The 23,408-nt window shown below is 37.7% G+C and overlaps 1 protein-coding gene across 2 annotated transcripts in view; it reads right to left on the bottom strand.

The window, feature by feature from the left end:
* Window positions 1-21,927, bottom strand: part of LOC110828401 (5-hydroxytryptamine receptor) — a 187,921-nt gene extending 165,994 nt beyond the window's left edge. Inside the window, exons 1-2 of one of the 2 annotated variants that reach the window (XM_022061118.2) lie at window positions 21,797-21,927; window positions 20,016-21,340 (exon numbers count right to left, since the gene is read on the bottom strand). In XM_022061118.2, the coding sequence (XP_021916810.2) occupies window positions 20,016-20,373 (358 nt within the window). In that variant the 5' untranslated portion in view covers window positions 20,374-21,340; window positions 21,797-21,927. The remainder of the gene's footprint in view (window positions 1-20,015; window positions 21,341-21,796) is intronic. The other variant, XM_022061119.2, reaches the window with a different exon arrangement.
* Between the last annotated feature and the right edge of the window lie 1,481 nt (window positions 21,928-23,408).

Genomic DNA, 23,408 nt, shown 5'->3' with positions numbered 1-23,408 from the left:
TTCTAACTGAGCAACGGATCACGCCCGCAAACCACAGAACCGTGAATTTAGAGGAACCGATTTAAGAAAGGAAACGCAGAACCTGAAAATGTGGCCCCAGGGACCGTTTTGTCTGCACCGCAGAGAATGAGCGATGGTCGTCCTGATTGCTGGGTCTTTATTGAAGTCTACTAGAATGCTGACCTGAGGAGATTCGGCGGTTCAATCAACTGATTAACTCCCAGACCAGCTTTATTGAGCATATGATATTTGTTCGGCTCCCGGGTAAATTTCCTCTACGTCTTTAAATAAGCAAATAATCTGCAAATTTGTATGGGTTAATTTCAAATCTGGTATTTTGGGGTTTGCATACGTAAATGTTTATGCCGGTTGTTTATCGTTTTATTTACAGTTTATTCTACGACAGTGAATAACGAATTGGAAAGAATGTGGAATAAAGTGGCCGTGGTCTAATTTAAGGCACTATCCCGGAATTTCAGTGGTGGGGCTGAGGAAAAGCACTAAAACCCCAGCCAGGATACCCGCTCTCCGGGATGAGATTTGAATCCGGGACTTCCCGAATACTTGTTTATCAATACAAACTATTGGTATAATTGTCCTTGAGCTTCATGTCTTAACAAATTATTCAATTTACTACTTGTTGAGGATTCAAAATAACCTTTCCAGCGCCCGGAAAACCAATATTGTTAATATTTGTAGACGGATTTTATTTATTTAACGGATTACTTAATTTCGTGAGTTATTTTTCAAAAACTTTTAAGTTTCTCAGCCTGCCAAGAAACTTCCTTCAAAATATTTTGTCTTCACGTCTGATTTCTAAGGACCTGAAGATTAAAGTATACAAAACAATAATTTTGCCTGTTGCTTTGTGTGGGTGCGAGAAATGGTCTCTCACTCAAAGGAAGGAACACAGATTGCAGGTGTTTGAGAATAAGGACTTGAGGAAGATATTTGGGCTTACGAGAGAAGACGATGGGGTATGGAGGATAGAAGAGGCATGTAGCGCGCATGGATGGGACAAGAGGTGTGCACCAGGTTTTGGTCGGGAAACCTGAGGGGAAGAGACCGCTGGAGAGACCTAGACGTAGATGGGAGGATAATCTCAGGCGGGATCTATGGGAGATAGGAGTTGAAGGAAACTGGATTTTGTTGGCCCAGGACAGGGTCCGGTGGAGGGCTTTGGTTAACTCGGTGATGAACCTTCGGGTTCCGTAAGCCATCTGGTTGGTTGGGTCCACTATTTGGGAAGCCTGAGGGGAAGAGACCGCTGGAGAGACCTAGACGTAGATGGGAGGATAATGTCAGGCGGGATCTATGGGAGATAGGGGTTGAAGGAGACTGGATTTTGTTGGCCCAGGACAGAGTCCGGTGGAGGGCTTTGGTTAATTCGGTGATGAACCTTCGGGTTCCGTAAGCCATCTGGTTGGTTGGGTCCACTATTTGGGAAGCCTGAGGGGAAGAGACCGCTGGAGAGACCTAGACGTAGATGGGAGGATAATGTCAGGCGGGATCTATGGGAGATAGGGGTTGAAGGAGACTGGATTTTGTTGGCCCAGGACAGGGTCCGGTGAAGAGCTTTTGTTAATTCGGTGATGGACCTTCGCGTTCCGTAAGCCATCTAGTTAGTTAAGTGAAAAACTTCCAACCGTTTACCGAACCAGAAGTGTCATTCTCAAGTTTACTAGGGCCCTCAACTAGGTCTTACCCCGCGTTACTTGAGCCCCGTTTCTGAAGATCCTGTTCAATATTAGCCCCGTGTTTCCATCTATGACTGTATCTTGCAAGTGGAATCTTCCTTTCAGAGTTATCGGTTGACATTCTTATTTGTCTTGAGAAGAATTTTTAAAATGTTTTTACAATATAGAAGTCCCAGATGCAAATTAGCAGTGGGAATCCTGGCCTATAAGTCACGTCCTGCCTATAAATGTAGCATTAAATCCCCACGATAGACGCACCACAGTGCTAAAGTATTTTGCTGTTGTTGTCATTATTGAGTAGTGAGTAATTATGGGTAATCATCCTAATTACAGAAATTCCCTGATTTATTACCAAGTTTATTTGTTTTTGTTTTGTATGTTTCATTCTCCTTTTAAACTACAGACTTAATTTAACTGAAAATACTATTAAAATAATACTGATATGTTCAGAAGTTGGCTTTGTGTAATAATTTTCTCTACGCTCACGTAATTTATTGATTATCTGTTTTTATTTTGCTATAATTATTATTGTTGCATCTGTAATCTATCTCATGGCTACTGATGCAGCAACCTAATAACAAAGAATTTAATTAAATTACTGACCCTTAAGAGCACGGTCTGCAAAAGACTCAGAATCACATTTAGTTCACACATGTAATGCATATTTATAATGAAAATTATTAGGGTTTCTTGCGTCCTTGCGGATGATTCATATATTAAGTTATTTAAATGTGCTTCGGGTTTCAAAGGGTTAAAACCTTAAAGTTGTGGTGAATAACCCATGGAAGTTTACTGGTGTTCAAGTGTTTAATCTGCTTGCTTGCTTGCTTGATATCATCCACGTCATAACCGACAGTTACACTGGCGTAAATGTGTTATCTCGGTCTAGATATTGAAATTCGGACGCGAAGTGTGAGGATGACAAGTGATTTAAAGCAGGAATGGCTCTGTCAGGTGACCACTAACGGGGCAGCGGTGATGCTGGACAGCCTACCTTGAATCTCGGCTGGGGATGAATTATTCCAAATCACGCTTTACGTGTTTCTCCTGATAAGTACCTTGAAACAAGCCACAAGAAGTCTTATGTTTATCTCGGTTCATTACTCATCATCCGTCCACAAGCCACTCTGCATTAATACTAGCTTCCCGATTGATACAGCGTCTTTAGATGTGCACAGAAAGTTATGCCTTAAAATATGTTAAAACAATTGATATAGCTTTGTTAAATCATTAAGTAAATATGATACTTTAAAATTAGGAACAAATATTATCTCTCAAATTTCTCTCGATTAATTACAGTATTAGACTCGTTAAGTAACCCAGAGAATAATCAGGAAAGAATGGCACAAAAATGGACCAACTAATGACAAAATACATGCGCTCTGCATGAAAAATATATTAACAGAGCTGACGTATAACTCCGCGTCTAGTTAATAATCCACGTAAATTGCTCAAGTATTTCCAACGTTTCGGTAACCATTTCAACTGTCGTCCTTATATTTAAGCAGAACACACTGTCCTGTTGACATGGATGTTAATCCCGCGTTCAAAACACCTCTCATGTCCCACTAAATTTAGTCAGAATCAGAATTTAGAAAATTCCTTTGTGGTGTCTAGACGGGAGACATGGTTCATGACTGCCGACACCCCGCTGTATATATTTCGTCTTAAGTATGAATGACACAAGCTTACACACCGCACGGAGGGGGATCCTCTTGTAAAGAAGTCGTTTATTTTATTTGGAATCCTGTCTACGAGAAAAACTAAAGACACGTATATAACAAAGTACCCGTTCCTGGAATATAATCCATCTACATTCTTTTTCGTGACTTTTTACATGCATTGGCGACAGACATAACACAGCAACAGTACTGGCATGTCCTCCTTTAGTGTGTAATAGAATGGCAAGTTTCATTTGCATTACGTACTTATCTACTGTTATTAATTAATTAGTGTTCTGTCTGACGACAGGTCCATATGAACAGGATCCTTCCATCCTTTTCTCGGACTGGGACCTGTTCATATACGTTCTTGGCAGATGATCCAGAAGTGGTTTGCCATTGCCTTCTTCTGTGTGTGAATGGAGTAATTGTTGGGATGCCACGGAGGAAAACTCCGTGTTGCCTAGACCACGGCCTTGCCCAACACAAGTTATAAATTCGGGCACCGCCGGGAATCGAACCCGAGACCCCAGGATTACAAGGCCAGCGTTCTAACCGCTGCTGTATTATATAATAATGTGCGTGTATGCGTGTGTTCGATTATAGCTCAAGAACAGATATACCGAAATGAACCAAATTTGGCATGATCATTCCTTTAAATCAGGAATAAATCTCTGAGGGGATACACTAAAAAATATGATAGGTTTGAAACCTGATGATGGTGGTTTCTGCATCTTGGAAACTAGCAACGATAGAAAAACGTCGCCAAGACTAATGTTATTTCTTTCGACGACGTTGGAGAAACTGTGGCTAGAGACCAGAAAAACTACACTGAATTCGATTCCCGGCGAAGACGATTTCTGTAGATTGGAAATTAAGCACGATAGAACATCGCAATGGTTTGTTTCGGCGAGCAGATTACAGAAACTGAAGTCACAAACCAAAAACAAAGTGACCTGGATTTGAATCTCACTAAAGCTTTCGGTCAATAAAGATTGATAACAAATGTAAGCATTGATGATAAATGAATGCGTTTTTATTCAAAAAAACATGAAAGAAACATCTGAGACCTAAGCGCTGATGGGAGAACGATATTAGCTCAAGATGGTTAAGGGAATTTGGTGTAACATTCGTACTGGATTCAGCTGTCTCAGTTTAGAGTACATTTTGAGCTATTTTGAACAGGATATGGACCTTCAAAGCGATTAATTTCTTGACTATGAGAACTTTCATGGAATATTTGCGTCTAAAGGAAGACTTCTGCTTGAAGTTAATCGGTATTGCTGTTACATTTAGTGATTTTATCGAAAGTTTTTTTCTTTTTAAATTGTTTTTATTCTGTATTTGTATTCTGTGTTCAATACTTGTTTCACTAAGGCGAATAATCCGTGAGGTACCCAAAAATATTCCTGGAACTTCAACAAATTCATATAATTATAACATAAAGCCCGTCATACATATAAAAAGTCAGCATACATAAAGCATATTTAGGCCTTCATTATTAATAAAATTACCAAATAAAATTTAGACAAAATTTAGTATAAATTTAATCCTCTAATCAGGTCCCTGCCTTTTGCGGACACAAGGACGGACATGACTAAACAGCCAGGTACTTCGATAAATTTGTTTTTCCACAACGCATCCAAAGAGAGCCTGCCAATGCTGTTTCAAAGAGTTTATACTGAATAAACTTCGCAATTTTAGATAGATGTGTAGTGTATCCGTTTTTGATAGACTTTGCGCACATAGAAACAGGATCAAACACTATCTGATACTTCTTCAGCTATCGATGCTGACTATCCATCAATAATGATGATAAAACTGACACAGAAGCCTAAACAAACTGAATTCTGCTATTCAGTAACAGACACGTGTCCATTCATTGCAGTCATTCGCCAAAGCGTGACATCCAATTTAACGACGTATGGGAACCAAGAGGGGATCGGTGTCAGGGGGATAAATCCAAGGGACGAGGGTAATGAATTCTCGTCTGGCTACCAGGAGACAACAACTTCAGTACCCTGAAGACGAGGACAAAGATGGTTCTCGAAACGTTGGTGTTTTACCATGAAACCACCTTAACAAGGCTGGTAGACCAAGAAAAATATATTATACTCAGTCGCCGTGAAAGCTTCGGGTGATACAAGGGAAGCACGGTGGTCTAGCGGTTAGAAGGCTGGCCTTCTAATCCTGGGGTCTCGGGTTCGATTCCCGGCGGTGCCCGAATTTATAACTTGTGTTGGGCAAGGCCGTGGTCTAGGCAACACGGAGTTTTCCTCCGTGGCATCCCAACAATTACTCCATTCACACACAGAAGAAGGCAATGGCAAACCACTTCTGGATCATCTGCCAAGAACGTATATGAACAGGTCCCAGTCCGAGAAAAGGATGGAAGGATCCTGTTCATATGGACCTGTCGTCAGAGAAAACACTACAAATAAATAAAAAATAATGCATACTTAAAGGCAGACAAAAAATACATAATTATAAGTTTCATAATTTGCAATCTTCACATAATGTTATTAAACTAAGTGACGGAGTATTCTTGGAGTACTCAACGACGATGTACCATCTGCGTATATTACACAGAACACGATCTATTGACAGAGAGATAGCGTTGTTTGCTCTGGTATAAAAGCAGCTTCCTCGGAAACTGTTTGACTACCGTCCTACTGGGAATAAAAAGATGTAGACCATAGAAGAGATGGAAGGATCAAGTGGTCAAAGCTGGCGATCGAAACAGGTTACTGTTGGTGATGATAAAATAGAAAATATAAGTGTGTGTAATACAAAAAAGGTCTCTCTCCATTTACACAAAAATTCTGTAAAGTTTAATAGGCTTCCTCGTTATAATTGACGGGCGCCTGATTACGTTCACAGCGAGCTAACGTTATCGATATCTGCGAATAACCGCTGATACAAAGACTGAACATCGTACTTGAAACATAAAATTTATTGAAATCAAAGAACCGAATTCACGGCGGATAAAAGAGTGTTTACTTTTTATATGCTGATTACCTTTTACGATTATTCACTTCAGTGCCTTCTAACATTTCGGAAACCGCGGGTGTCCAAAGTGAGGCCAGTCATTGAAACTCACTTGCTACAGGCCTATATAGCCCGTAACAATGCGAATGAAGTAGAGGCCACGCGAGAAGTGGTGACACTTGCGCAAAGGACTGATTTTGGTCGTCCGATCATGCGCTAGAGGGGTGTCAGCTTCAGTTGGTTTGTAACTCTAGCTGCGTTTAGATCGGTGCGTCGCCGCAGCTGAGACTGTCCGACACCCCACTACTACTGAACTCCCCTGTCTCGGCTTACACACCGCGCATGTAGGTGCCACCAATACTCGCGCGACCTATACTGTGGGTTGTCAGTGAGTAGGAAACAACGCAGGTGAACCTGTGGGTATTTTACATAATATTTCGCTTCAGGTACATAACAAAAATCACTGTGAAGTGAAATTGTCTAGCCACGTTAGTATTCAGCCTGTAAGTACGAATACGTTCAAACGTAAATCAACAAACTGCCCTTCCTGAACACGGGACTGGGTATAAAATCCTGTTCCAAAGCTTTCGAAAAAACCCTTTTGCTTTGTCTCGGTAAATATTCAGGATTTTCCATTTGTTGCTGTATTATTTAATTCCTTTTTACTATAATCTTTCATTTTTAATCGTTTCCTCATTTCTTCGCTTCTGACTTTGTCTCTTATTAGAATCCTAACATTAAAATTTAAAATTTGTCTTAGCTGTATATACTATTCTTTGTTGAACTTAACACCCACCTTTAACTACCATACTACTTTATATTTTGTATAAGTAATATATGTATTTCAAGAAACAAAAATGTTTCTTGCAATTTTTTTTTTTTTTTTTTTTTTTTTTTTGGTTTATAGTCAGGTTGGGGTCTCGGGTTCGATTCCCGGCGGTGCCCGAATTTTTAACTTGTGTTGGGCAAGGCCGTGGTCTAGGCAACACGGAGTTTTCCTCCGTGGCATCCCAACAATTACTCCATTCACACACAGAAGAAGGCAATGGCAAACCACTTCTGGATCATCTGCCAAGAACGTATATGAACAGGTCCCAGTCCGAGAAAAGGATGGAAGGATCATATGGACCTGTCGTCAGACAGAACACTAAATAAATTAAATAAATAATAGTCAGGTTGAACACGGAACCTTTGAACTAGAATGACGATTAAATAATAATAAGGAATAAAAGGTGTGAGGACCTCTCTCGCACATGAAGCCTCACCAATAGAGCACATATAATAGAGTAATAATGAGGATAATAATACTGACGGCTGGTTTATGCTCGTTACGTTACTGCGTATACTTTACATACAAACAATAATTACACATTCTCTTTCAAATGTCACAATCTACATTTCGGTATCCATTCAAAATTGCTCTTTTTATGAGCTTCGCATGGGAATTTTGAAACATATTTACAAATAATGCATAACTAATCAATTTCAGTATTTGAGCGAATGTAATGCATGCATTAAAAACATATCTCATCTCCTATGAATCGAACTCACATATCTGACTTTCGCATTAAAGCTACAGTATATGCCACCAACCGCCCCTCCACCCGTCTAGCCGTAAGTAAACAGTACAGCGTTATTGGCTTTGCTACAGTGCGAGTTGTGAGCTGTCTTCATTGGCATTGGGCTCCGCTGTTCGTGTTGAAACGGGTTACTATTTTCCAGTGACTTTGAAGCATGCAATTATGGGACAGCCACGCAAGTCTGTTGCACTGTTCTCTCGTACCAAGTGAGAATACATGTCGAAGAGAAGTACAGTCTTCAGTTTCGCTTTGCTGTGGGACCTAGTCTCACGTCTTGGAAATATAATTAGCATTAATTAAATTTATTGTTTTTTTAATTGGGTACACATATTGGTGTCTCTAGTGCAAAAAATTTTAATTAATAAATACAGGAAAGCAGCATGCAAACACCAGGAGATAACGAATGAGTGCAATTATGATGCCTATATCATTTCCGATTTTGGACTCAAATTTTTAAGTGTGATTCTTGTTCCACTAAGTCTATATTCTTAGTTGTACTTTTAGTCTAATATCTGCCAGAAGCTTTGATTCATTTAAATTATTGCATTTTTAATATATTTTCCCAAACCTACACTCATCTCACATGTAATATTTTATCCCAGATACATTATTTTTGATTACTCAATACGATGTTACAAAAATGGTTCACAGATATTATTTAATATTTTCTATAAACAAAAATTTATTATCTGACTACCGATTTTGTTACGAAGTGCTAATGACATGCACAGAATCCAGGATTAAAGATTATAGAAAATGTTATGACTGATAGAAATGGCATAACCGATAATATTTTCATATTAGGCGAAATTTATATCTCGACGCCGTAATGAATAAATATATATTATATATGTTCATTCAGTCTGTCATACACGAATTTCAGATTTTGGGGAATAACTCCCGTCTCTTCCTACAAATTCTATGTAATTTCCTCTTGTAGACGTTCCTTAATTTTATATACATAACTTATAAGGACATTAAACTTATATTTATGTAGTATTTTTTTGCATGTTTTTACACACATGTGTATATGGGCATTAGAGCGAATAAATTCATCTCCACACACACACACACACACACATATATATATATATATATATATATATAAAAATTGTTATTAAATCGAAATTTTATTAAACGAATTTAGTACGCATATTTTTTGTACAATACAAAAAACCCCTGAAGTTATAAAACTCGGCAACAGGTGCTTTATAGATTTCCTATTAGTATGGACATCCAGTATCTGACTCATTTTACGCCAAGAACGGTCTCAAACAAGGAGATGCTTTGTCTCCATTGCTCTTTAACTTTGCGATAGAATATGCCATCAGCAAAGTCCAAGATAGGCAGGAAGGTTTGCAATTGAACGGGACACATCAGCTGTTGGCATATGCTGATGATGTTAATTTATTGGGGGACGATATGAATACCATAAAGAGGAACGCAGAAGGTTTACTAGAGGCTGGTAGACAAGTGGGGCTAGAAGTAAATTCAGAAAAAACTAAGTACAAGTTAGTATCTCATCATCAGAAGACAGGCGGGCAAAATTATCTTAGGGTAGCTAATAAGTCCTTTGAAAGGGTTAAAAAGTTCAAATATCTGGGAACAACAATAACAAATCAAAATGATACTCGTGAGGAAGTTAGGAGGAGACTAAATTCCGGAAATGCTTGCTACTTCTCAGGTAGAGAAGAATGAGATGGGCTGGGCATGTAGCGCGCATGGATGGGACAAGAGGTGTGCACCAGGTATTGGTTGCGAAGCCTGAAGGGAAGAGACAGCTGGGGAGACCTAGACGTAGATGGGAGGATAATGTCAGGCGAGATCTATGGAAGATAGGAGTTGAAGGAGACTGAATTTTGTTGGCCCAGGACAGGGTCCGGTGGAGGGCTTTGGTTAATTCGGTGATGAACCTTCGTGTTCGGTAAGCCATCTAGTTAGTTAGTTATGTACATCCAATATCTAATAGTTGCCGAACATAACCTAAGATATTAACGCCATGCTATTTTCAAAGGGGTTATTGCTAATACGTTTTTTGATTTGCAATAACATAATTATCGACGAAGAATCTGTCTACCAGATTCTTTGAAAGGAGTGAGCTGTATGGAATTAAGTAGCTAATTTGGAGCTACTCACTCCATCAAAAAGTAATAAAATTCCTTCTGTACAGCTTTAACATTTTTGTTTTAAATCATGCAATCATGCAATTACGTTTCTGTTCCTAAAATATCTGAAGTAGTTAGCAACACTAGTCATCCATGTGTGCGAGTAATAAGATTCTGATGCCGCCTGAAAATAGTAACGTATTCCGCAATTTGACAAAATGTGCCCTACTGTACGTGGCACGTAAGCGACTATGTGGTGGTCATTCTTTGCAAATGCGACAGTCTGCTGTCTGACAATTCAAATGAACTGAAATTCACAGATAACACAGAGGACGTAACACAGTAACCATTTTATCGGATCTGACATTATTTCGACTAATGAAATTCTTTTCATTTAAAAACAATTAATCCTTTCATTCAATTGAATACAACGGAAAAAGAGTGTACACTCCGTAAAACAAAACTTGAACATTTTCTAAACCGGAAGTGATGTAAGAGTACAGTTGGAGTTAAAATTCATCACTGCATTTGTCAGTGTGTGACTTTCCTGTACCTTCAATTGACTACACTCATTTATTCCAGACGTCTGTTGATCAAAGACGCCTACACGATTGACGAATTTCAAAAAAAATTAATATTAACGACTTTTCCAAATCCCCCTCAAAGCAAAACAATTGAAAGCTACACTTCGGTTACACGCCCATGTTCCCTCGTCAGATGGCAATGGACCAGAGCTGGTGCAAAGACCATGTTTGCAATATCGAATACCAACGTTGAAATATATTTTTAAAACATGCGTCGCGTTCTCACAAATTAAAATTGTGTGATTTTATATATAGTATTTGACAATATATGTTTCAAAGCGTCCGTGTGAAATTCATACCAAGAGCAACTCGAAATATTCACACTGTGATATTCGATAAAGAATGTCCAATTGTAGATTGTCCGTATAGCGAGTGCATGCCATCAACTATTTATTTACGAGCAAAATGTATTCCGTCAGCATTTTCAATGTATTAATTGAGGTAAATTGGTGAAGCTAGAATTTCGAAGCAATCAGATATTTTCTTTATTTTTCCTTGACTATCTGTTCACTGTCATTCTAATTTAAAAGTTCAGCGTTCGAATCCAACCGCAGACAAACTATTTCATTTATATTTTAAAAATGTTTTTGCTTCGCAAAGGATACTTGTGACTTTTAAGAATATGATTTACTATGTTGGCTCTTTATAGGGTTACACTTCAGACCTGGACACTTTTATTTAAGATTCTATATCTTAACAACATCCATTTAATAGCTAAAATATTAACCTGCGATTTTTTAAAGCCATTAGTATACGTTACAAACCAAAACAATTACAAAGTAAGCATTTTGAAAATAAAAATTGCTTATCTGCAGTCAGATTCGAACACGGAACCTATAAGTCATAATGACTATAAATAAAGAGTTGAGGAAAAATAATATAAATGCCTATTTGATCAGTTTTTGTGATGACAAAATTCGATTAATCTTCAGAAAGTATACGCAATAAAATTGTCGCGACCTATTTTAAAGTACAATGCCAGTATTTACCAGAGGGACTGACTAAGTACCTCGGAGACACCGTCATGAAATCTCATCTGATCTGAAAATCGAGAATCGAAACCAGAAACTCTCGAAGAGGAAGCCACATTTGATAACAATATTTTCTTATAAATTAATCATAAACAACAATAATAAATCACATAATAAAAAACACTGTACATAAAATCGGTCTGTTTATTTTTCGATTAAGTCGCCTTAAGAGATTTCCTATTTTCACTGCGATGACAATGACAGACTGTCTCTCTTCGAAACATCGCTATCTGCTTACGAGTGTACACGGCGTCACAGTCCACAGGAACATCGACAAGCGATCTCAATTTCGAACAGAAACAAGACAATGATTTTAGACTTCGTTGTTCTCAGGGAAGAAGGGGGGGCAGTGTAACAAGCAGTGGACGAGCTCGTTTCTGGCTTTAACATCAAACCACTAAAGAAACTTAAACGAGCTGCATCCATGATTCAACAAGTCAGTAGCGGTCAGACACATTGATCTCACACATGGAATTACCGTCATGTACCGAAATCTAAATGTCATGACTAATTTCACGATGTGCGTAGAAGATAATTTAAGTAAGATTTAAGCCCTGATGATGGTGACAGCAGTTGTCGGTGTTAAACCTGCGAATTCTGCTTCCAGGGGATAAGTTAGTTAGTTAGTTAAACGCATTAACCAGTTATCTTTGTAATGGTGTATTGTGGTGTTTTATTTACGGTACAAAATTAACTATTAAATATTATTTACAACTCATGCGTTTTAATGTCAGATAAAGAGACCTTAACGCCACGGTGGTCTAGCGGTCAGAACGCTGGCCTTGTAATCCTGGGGTCTCGGGTTCGATTCCCAACGGTACCCGAATTTATAACTTGTGTTGGGCAAGGCCGTGGTCTAGGCAACACGGAGTTTTCCTCCGGGGGCTTCCCCGGTTTCTCCGTGGCATCCCAACAATTACTCCATTCACACACAGAAGAAGGCAATGGCAAACCACTTCTGGATCATCTGCCAAGAACGTATATGAACATGTCCCAGTCCGAGAAAAGGATGGAAGGATCCTGTTCATATGGACCTGTCGTCAGACAGAACACTAAATAATAATAAGATGAGGTGGCCTAGCGGTTAGAACGCTGGCCTTGTAATCCTGGGGTCTCGGGTTCGATTCCCGGCGGTGCCCGAATTTATAACTTGTGTTGGGCAAGGCCGTGGTCTAGGCAACACGGAGTTTTCCTCCGGAGGACTTCCCCGGTTTCTCCGTGGCATCCCAACAATTACTCCATTCACACACAGAAGAAGGCAATGGCAAACCACTTCTGTATCATCTGCCAAGAACGTATATGAACAGGTCCCAGTCCGAGAAAAGGATGGAAGGATCCTGTTCATATGGACCTGTCGTTAGACAGAACACTAATAATAATAAAAAAGAGCCCTTAGAGAGATAATAACGATTTGTAATGAACTGTGTTAAGAATTTTCAGGTTCTAAAGAGATGAAAATGTTTATCTTGGTCTTCTGGGTTGTAAAGACTATTCTATTTCACTCTGAAGATGGAGGCGTTTGTAACTAGTACATCTACAAAATTTCACGTCATCAAAGTCCACAAAACCTCGATCTGCTATGCTAATATTTGGATAACCGAGGGATGAATAAAAACTTGTTTCGGGTCTAATACATGGTTTAGATATTAGTAATTCAGTACTTGAACCTTTCGAAACTCAATGAATGCTCAGAGTGGTACGTGAGATCCGACATATATAAAACAACGACCTACTTTTATTCATACTACAGTCTTCCATTAATTTTGAACAGCGGACAATATAAAGTATTGAACTATGCAAAACTTCCGCTGTTGTGTGAAATTAATAGCATTCAATGTTCTCAAACTACCCCACTTACAGTACAATTTAATCACTTAAATTACTTCATACTTTTAGAGCATGTTTATTTTAATAGTACTCTCTCATATACGCTTCAGTCAACTAAGAGGCATTTACACATTAGTTTTTTTTTCAACCGAAACGTCGTTTCCATATATGTGTTATGTATGTCCCAAAATTATAGTTGAATTACACTACGTTAAATGTATTATGTGAGAAACACAAGTTTTAAACATCGTATTTTCCACGCGTTGTACAATTTGTCTTTGAATCTAAATATCTTCCTCGGAATTTATTAATTTATTTATAGTTTTTTCAGTACCTCAGACTATATAGCTTAGAAATTATTCTGTTTGAACAATCATTACAGGTAACTCTACACATTGTATTCATAATTCTCAGTGTAAACTTGGGATTATTTTTTTGAACAGCATTAACCAGTTGATCTTCGTAATGGTGAAGTGATGTGTTTTCTTAGCGGTCGGGACTGAATTCATTAATATCATAGTCAATAAACATTCGTAAATAGTATTTAGATGTTTCAGTAACTCTAACTGATCGATATATCGAACATTCCTGTCTGGGACATAGCTCCTTGTGGCCGTTTTGATTAGGTGTGGCGTGAGCCGAGAATTCTCCTCCGGTAATGAATCCATCTACAATACGCAACCCAGGAATTCAACGACAATATTCAGCATGAACCTCTCGTGTTTAGTTAACTGAAATCAGAAATTGATAAAGGGAGGATCAGAACTATTATACCCGCAACGTTAACCCAATTACTAACCATCCGATTCCGACTGCTTGATGTTCAACAATTTAAGGCAGTTGAATTTAGACAATTACCAATCGACCAGCTGAGACTTGCATCTGTATTTCAATACAGAGGTCTAGAAAAGGTTTTATGGCAGAGGGAAGATTCTTGAGTGAACTTAATAATTTTTTACATACTATACAAGCAATTTTACATTTTCTTGCAGTATTAATTAACTATATTCATATTTATAGTTTTTATTTTGTCAACGTCTGGCAGTGAGCAATAGATCTCTATTGGGTATCGATTAATAAAATAAAATTGTTGTGTATAATCTACAGTTTAAATTTAGCCTATAATATTAATCGATATAAACGAAATATATCGACTGTGATACAGTAATATTTGTTACTCAAATACTAAATTTTAGTGAGAAATTATTCATACTAATATATCATTAAAGCTACTGATTATCTTTTCAAACGTTTGTATCGGAACTATGAAAATTACTACAACATAGTCAAGATAATAGTTGGTCTTCTGTAAATTAACAATGTATAATACACTGTTAATGATATGGTAAGAGTATTGTGTGTTCACCGATGGATAAAATAATACAGATTATTTATTATTATACCACAGGAGGATGCTCTCACACAGAACGATTAAAATGTCACGTTATCCATATTCAAATACTTATTGACGGTTGCAATTCAATATTACTAGACTGGATTAATAAACATACATTACCGCTGTGGTTACACAAAAACCCACTCAAGTGACGTCATCTAATTTTCCCGAATCAGTCCGTCAGTTGCCATTTAACAATCAAATAAGTTTTTCTATTATCCAATGAAAAACAAATTTACGGTATTGAACTGTGCATTTCAAAGGTCACCACAGAAATAAAGGTTTCCAAAAACTCTTCCGCGTCGCCTCTTTGCCCTCAAGGAGTCTTCAAGGGACCGGATGTAAGAGGGTCCGTAAAAAATGATCCAGATCCTTTATGCACTCCTTTTGACGAGCGCTGGCAACTAAGAGTGGCAAAAAGGAAAAGTGGTTCTTCGGTTCGCCTTGTCTGTCTCTCTACACTTCAGATATCTGGAACGGCTGAACGGATCTTGAAGAAATTCAATCTCGGGACCTGTAGTAAAATTCGTCGGTACATTAAAATGTCGGCTGAAATGTTACAAAAATCACGAGCTTAATGGGTCTCTGCGCGCAGAAGTGACATACATGATGGGGAATTATCAGCCACTCAACCGTAATATCACCAGGGCACTAGACACCCCTCTGAGAATTTTTGATCTATCAGCACATGTCCTATGTCATTAATTCAGGATAAAAACTCGAAATAAATTTGAAATATATCGCGTCTTATTCGTGTTTTTAATAAACAGTCTTCATTTGCAAAGAAATTGTTCCGGTCTGGCTAGCAGTAAACCACCAGACCACTAAAATTTGAAGAATATAAATGAAATGTTTTACTATATATCAAAAAACGGCATATTAATAATAATTCAGATCTTTACTTTAACGTGCTGGCTCAACTGGTTCAAAAGACAATTAAACAGTCAGCAGAACACTATAAAATAATTACTAAGGACAGAAAATAACAATAATGTGAAAAGGATATTAAACTAAATAGATAGGGATTAGCTCTATCTAGTGGGCCCAACTGAGTAGGAACCTGAAGACGGAGATAGAGCCTCATCTCCGAAACGTCGTTTTACGTTTTTTACGTTTTATTACTAGACGATAGATAATATCCAAGTAAATTTTTATTCAATTAAATACATAAATTATTTATTTTAATCCGTCTGATCACAATATAATTTTATTTAAAATTTCTTATAATTAAGATAATAAAATATCATTCATGTTCCTTATCGATTGATCGATTTACATTTCGGAACATTTACACTATCAATCGATAAGGAACATGAATGATATTTTATTATCTTAATTATAAGAAATTTTAAATAAAAATTATATTGTGATCAGACGGATTAAAATAAATAATTGATATAATATTCACAATATGACGCAATTACACTATCTTATAAATACATAAAACCAGTCTGAACATTTTCTCGTGACGAAATGGCATTAAAAAAATACATCGCTTTTACCAAAAATTCATGTCACTTGCATCAATAACGCATTTATCTGAAGGACTACGTCTTAGTGCACAGCTCATTTTGAAAGTATAAAATTCTTTTATGTGCCTTGTATACACAGGAATATTAACAGTGTCCATAATAAAATGTCAATTTATTTGATCCTTGAATACAATAAAAAACAAAATATCGAGACGTTTCCTAAAATAAAGTATCTGAAAAAATAAATGACCCAATATTGCAACATAAAAGATAATATAGACTGGGAGATTTTCGTCGTATGTATTTTCTATTTCATTGGAGTCCATCGATGTCAGATTATTCCATATGACAGAGGCACACAACAACTTCGACCTAATTTCGTCAGTGCGTTGAGAAAAATCATAATCAGGATGACAGTGAAAATACAATTTACTGTTTAACATAATACCAATGTCTTTCCTACAAACATATGATCTTAATATTCTAAATGCTCCACACGGTTTTCAACACACCATTAGTGTACCAAATCAGTGCCTCCTTGTGGAGTTTCGCAGTATTCAGCATACTACGTCTTGATACACTTTCAGATCATCGGCAAACAAGATAAATTTGGTGTTATTCATTCTAGCAGAAATAACGTTAATGAAATTGTTAAATAAAAGAGGACCAAGGGCTTGTGGTACTGTCGACAATTCAGAAAAGAGAGAAGAAACCTTTCATAAGATACAAACGGGTGGAAGACGTACTTCATAAGTAGCTTTAAAACCGTTCAATATACAGTGAAGATAGTCTAAAATTATTAAGGTGATAACTCGCTTAAAGTTTGTATCATAAATAAAGCGTCCGGCATATTAGATAGGTCAGAACAAGTGAAGGGAAATTTGTTTGGAGTCTCAGCAGATGACGAAGAGTTAAGGACGAAGGATACGTGTCCTGCAAAGGGCAGCTCCGAAGTAGAGTTGTCTTAAAAGTACAATTTCCGAGTCTTCATATTATCAAATACAATTATTAACCAATCCAGTCTGCCTAAAAAGCAATTTGGACCAGTTTACGATAATATAAGATAAATAAAATAAAAATAATGTAACTTCTTTTTCTTTAAGATCTGATTTTTATTTTTGCTGCAAAACCACTGAGAATAGGTAGAGCCTGTCCTTGTGAGAAGCTAACAGTCACTCAGCTGGTCAAGAACTTTCCACCTTTCTAGAGACGCTAAGTCTTTATTCCTTGTTCCCAAGGATCCACCATTCAACCGGGTTACGATCATGAACCACATGAATCCAGTTTACACTCTCACAATTCAATTCCTGAACAACTAACACATTATTCCATCAATTTCTAGGCCTATCCAAATAGTGTTTTCACTTCAGATCATAAATTAATATGCTTTTCATATCCTTAAATACTCATCATACATAAAAATGTTTAAGCAATAAACATGTATATTAATGTAGTACATTTATGTTATGTAGTGATTTTTAAAAGTCGGTACATTTCTATGCGACATACATATACAATAGTGTTCATATTAACCGAATGCATAACAAATTGAACACGCTGAAAAAAATTTAGAGTAGACTCCCATCCATATTTAATCGGTTCTGCGTTACAGACGCTTGTAATATTTTTTATTTATTTATAGTGTTCTGTCTGACGACAGGTTCATATGAACAGGATCCTTCCATCCTTTTCTCGGACTGGGACCTGTTCATATACGTTCTTGGCAGATGATCCAGAAGTGGTTTGCCATTGCCTTCTTCTGTGTGTGAATGGAGTAATTGTTGGGATGCCCCCGGAGGAAAACTCCGTGTTGCCTAGACCACGGCCTTGCCCAACACAAGTTATAAACCCGGGCACCGCCGGGAATCGAACCCGAGACCCCAGGATTACAAGGCCAGCGTTCTGACCGCTATACCATCTCATCTTATTATTATTTAGTGTTCTGTCTGACGACAGGTCCATATGAACAGGATCCTTCCATCCTTTTCTCGGACTGGGACCTGTTCATATACGTTCTTGGCAGATGATCCAGAAGTGGTTTGCCATTGCCTTCTTCTGTGTGTGAATGGAGTAATTGTTGGGATGCCCCCGGAGGAAAACTCCGTGTTGCCTAGACCACGGCCTTGCCCAACACAAGTTATAAATTCGGGCACCGCCGGGAATCGAACCCGAGACCCCCAGGATTACAAGGCCAGCGTTCTAACCGCTAGACCACCGTGGCATATATGCTTGCAACATATTCATAGCAAATTTATTTTAATATTATCCTCCTATTTACACCTAGGTTTTCCAAAAGTTTTCTTCCCCTAAAGATCCGTACCAAAGTCCGAACACTGAATACGTATCAGATATAACTGGAGTTTGTCCTGTTACAAATGCATTATTACTTGTTGCCAAGTTAGAGTAACATGGCGTGTCTCCCTTTAGAACAAATTAGTTGCAAACACGTCTAGTCTCTGCTCAGCAAATAATGTCACGGTGGAATCATGTCCCCTTATATAGGAAGGAGACGACAGCTATGGAATAATCCAAACGGACGGGATTTGTGTTCAGAATGCAGATCCTTGCTCCGGTAACTCTGCTAAGCGGACACTTACGACAAACAATCTTGTGACGTCATCGTCACAAGTTGTAGTCTCAAGTCAAATTACCTTGTCTGTTAAGACGAGTGAGTCTACTCAAGCAATTTCCGTCTTTAAGTTTCACACACGTAATTTCACGATTCCAGGAAGTCCACCATAAAGGACGTCGTTAAACAAATACGCAATTAAATCGTGACATATATAAGGTGCGGATTTTAAAATATCGGACGTATTTTATATGTACTTTGATTAAACAAAGTAAAGTAGTTAATTTCGACATCTAACTGCACTAAGCTGCATTAAGACTCCTTTTCTTATCTGACCTCTTTACTTTAGAAATTAACATAAAATGACATTTCGTTAAACATTAAATAAACATTTAGTAAATGTTATTCCCGATCAAAATTACGTATTCAACTTACGTATTCAAAGATTACCGTCTTCCGGGATGTCGCGATGTTTAGTCTCGTCGGAACTTACTGCCTCCACCGTCAGTGCCCTCATGGTGGAGGCAGTAATTACCTCCGAAACGTCGATAAACTCCTTTCGCACTACACGGCACAAAACCCGAAAGACAACCAACTTCATATTCGGCACGGGATAACCTCAAAACCATCTTTCCGCTAATCAGTAATTAATTTGATTAAATTCAGATGTAAATTTTACACTTTAATAAATATCCATGTGTCAATTTAAATTTTCGTTCTTACATCCCCTTGCGTATTATATTGAACACTTTTAAGATGTTCTTTTGTCTTTGTTTCTAAGAAACGTTAACGTCTACCTTCGATTCTACGTGTCGTCAAAATCCATATGATCATATTCATCGCCGCGAGACTAAAATATCAATCAATATTTCTATATATATTTTGTTAGGGTCTCTAACGAACGTGCCAATAACCAAACCGATCACGAAATGGTTAATTTACGATATCTTCAGTCGAATCCCAAGCGTTGCTTTATAAATTATCCCCCCTGGCGGGTAAAATAAGCACTGAGCTACGAGTAGTGGATGCTACTTCTGACTTTATATGGTTTACGTATCGTTTCCAGGATTTATGACTCGACTGAAATAAAAGTCGTGCGACTTACCAATAACAGTAGCCAGTATCACAAGTCCAAGGACGAAGGCTGTTGCTACCATGGTGATGAGCTCGATCGTGGCTTCCTCGTCAGACAGTCCGGCCCCATCCTCGGTCCCGTTCGTCGCAGCGTCTAGTTCAACTCGTCCCGCATGTGAGGCGATGTTGGTTCCATTCATAATGAAAATAGACCCGTTGTTTTCAAGTACCTCTACTGTCGATACTGACGAATTATCGATATCTGAATAATCGGCACTTGTCCAATAACTGACGACGTGACGAGTCCCATTGTTAGCCGTCATAACTTCTATTGATCTTCGTAATGAGTTAAAGTCTAGATTGCAAACAAATTTGTTTATCGGCGCCATTTGAATCCATGTTACTTTTATGAAAAAATATTACGTCTGCGAGAACATTCAGATATTCCAGGCATCTTACACATACGTTTGAAGATTTTCTGGTCTTAATATCGATGTAACTTCTGCCCTTCGCAACATGTTATAAACAACTGTCTTAATTTTTTTAAAAAAACATCAATTTTAACTCGTGTTCTTATCAAAACAAATGCAAGATTACGACGCGCACTTCGGATTAAAGTTACGTTTCATAAGTACTACGTTCGATAAGTCGCAAATCAGAGTTCGATAATGCGTTTATACGTTGCATCTTTAGATAAAACAACTCCAGTTTCATTGCATCATTCAATTAAGTTATTTTACGACGCTGTATCAATCACTATATTATATAGGTGGCATTATTATAGCACTAAACAAACACACAGATAAATTTAGTAACGTGATGCCTTCATTTTGGTTTCACTTAGCTACGTGCTGTGTCCAGGATCGTATAGTCGCTGGCTTTCGACCTCTCTGTTTAACAGTCGTTCTTAGCAACAAAAGTATTTCTGCCACTTCTACTGGAAACTTCCTTTACGTATCATATTCTGTTACGAAGAGTCGGTTGTTTTTTTCCCACGAAAACTTAGCTACTTTCTGTCTTCCCCTCTCTGTCTGTCCTCATTCCTGCACTATTATTCTGCGTTATTCACTTTTCACTTCCGGTTTCTTTCTTCGTTTTCAGTCTGTAGTCTACATAAAGTCTGCTTTTCCTCGGGTATAATATGACTGACAGAAAGTTAAAGTTGCTTTATGCTGTTCAGAACACACGTCCTCGTAGCAAACAACTTCAACAATGATGTCAGATTGGAAAAATCTTTTCGCGTCTTGTTTAATAATAAACACGGCTAACGAATTTGCGTAATGTACAGTTTGTAAATATGTAAAATATTCACAGTGCTACACAGTTAGGAGAAACTTTACTTCAACTGCACCACTCCTGATAAATAACCATCACATCACTTTCATTAGTTGTGTTAATTATAGCACAGTGTAACATACGTGAAATAAAACTAATATTTACATAATTAAGAGAACGCATGCTTACTCAATAGTTAATGGATCACGATCTGTAAACTAGATGCTAGTTACAAAACCACTATGTCCGTTTGCCTTTAGTTCTCCCACATTGTTAACGACATTTATCTTAGTGCACATGTAAAAAATCGAAATATTAAACAAAGAGTTCATTAATAAATATGTCTATTGAGTTTCAAAAGCTGTCAAATTATTTCACTCTAGAAAACTTGTCCCCCATATCAGGCAGTCTTCATCAGAATTAAGAAGGCTGTTTATATCTGAACTTCATACAATAAAATTCGCATTAAAGCCAAACAAATATTTTCATTACTGCACATTATGATTCTAAAGGTTTTAAATGTATTCATAACTGTACCTGATTAAAAAATAAAGAAACTACAAATGTTCAGCGCAACACTTTACACACACAAGCTGGTAAGCATTTGACGAAAACAACTCTCGTCCACTATTACACACGCTGCAACGTGCGGGCGAGATGTGCATTTGTCAAACTGGTCCACCGACTACGTGTTACGCCCGCCACGACATACGTGACTCCTCCTCCTCGTGCTACGTCACAGCACATCCCTCGTGAGCATGCGCTGACCGGTCCGAGCCGTTGCGCTTCAAACCGGCACTCTACCTCCGCTGACACGAAAATCAGTAGAGCACGGCAAAAACATTCCCAAAATTCGCACGCTCACAAAACAGTGCATAACACAAAGCTTCAAAATTGTATCAATAGGCACGTTTTGGTTTTAGTGTCTTCAAACATTCGCGTTTTGCTATCATTGCTAGTAAGCTGTTATGGTTAGAACTTAACCATGCCAGGAACTAATCTGATTCGTGAACTGTCCACCGGCGCTTTCAAACTCTTTAGGTTATGTAATGATAAATGGTGGAACGTATGATGGTCTGAGAACGTTGAACTGGCGTGGAATAAAGCGTGCGTGTCCTATTTTATTGAAATATCGCAACTTTTGTCTAAAGGGACTAAGTAAAACCACGGAAAACCCTTTCAGAATAGTGTATCAACATGCCAAATTCTAATCCGACCACTCGTATGAAGCCATCAGGCTGCATAAGTTGCAGGGGCGACAAATACGTTCTTAATCGCAGTACTCGGTGGAATTGCATGGCCAGCGTCATGCTCCCGCTGTCTTTACCCTCTAGGAAAGAGAGCAAAATGCCAATAAGATATGGAACTGTTTAAGCACTACGCTATGAAGGAGAATATATGTCGTTTAGGTAAACACGCACATTTCTTAAACTTGATGGACGTGTAAAATCGGTTTCATACTTCAGTCTAATTTAATTATTTTTATACTTGTAGGAAAACACCCAAAAAATACAATGTATGGGATAAGATTATGGGAATATTCATGAAAGTAGATGTTGATGATGGAAGATATTAATTATTTTAAAATGTGTAATAGGTTTAAATTAATAAAATTAACGAAAACGTGAAAGGAATAATCCTCTAGAAGGAATCATGAAATTGGGCAAGAGTTTCAGCGACCATAAATGGGAAAGATATTAATGGTGGAGCTTAAAGACAGAGGCAGGCACACGGAGAGTTTAGTAACTATAGAGAAACTGCAGATGGCACTCATAAACAAGTGAGTTAATACGAAAGAATGCACAGTGCACAAATGTAAGAATAAACAACAGTTAAGAAGCGAGCATCTCTTCAAAACTTAGTACGTACTTAAGAGTAGTTGCAGTAAACGTTTATTAATTCATTAGGGCTTAAATATAGAATAATTTAAAATTAGCGGTAACGTAAAACGTTGAGATTGAAAAATTAATATAAAGTAAATTAATGTTCTATTTAAAAATGATAATTCAGTAACCTCGTTTAAACTTAATCTTAAAATAAATACGTGGTTTAATGCAACGGAGAACAGAAAACCATTAGACGTAAGTGAAGTCGGAAAACAAACAAATCGATGTTGATCTTCTGGGTTGTGAATTCGTGTGGACTGTAC

This window comes from Zootermopsis nevadensis, unplaced genomic scaffold (assembly GCF_977971745.1).
Source record: "Zootermopsis nevadensis isolate Lab colony 2312 unplaced genomic scaffold, Znev_1.0 Znev_ptg000002l, whole genome shotgun sequence".
Taxonomy (NCBI): Eukaryota; Metazoa; Arthropoda; class Insecta; order Blattodea; family Termopsidae; genus Zootermopsis; species Zootermopsis nevadensis.
This window is presented reverse-complemented; position numbering and strand designations above follow the sequence as displayed.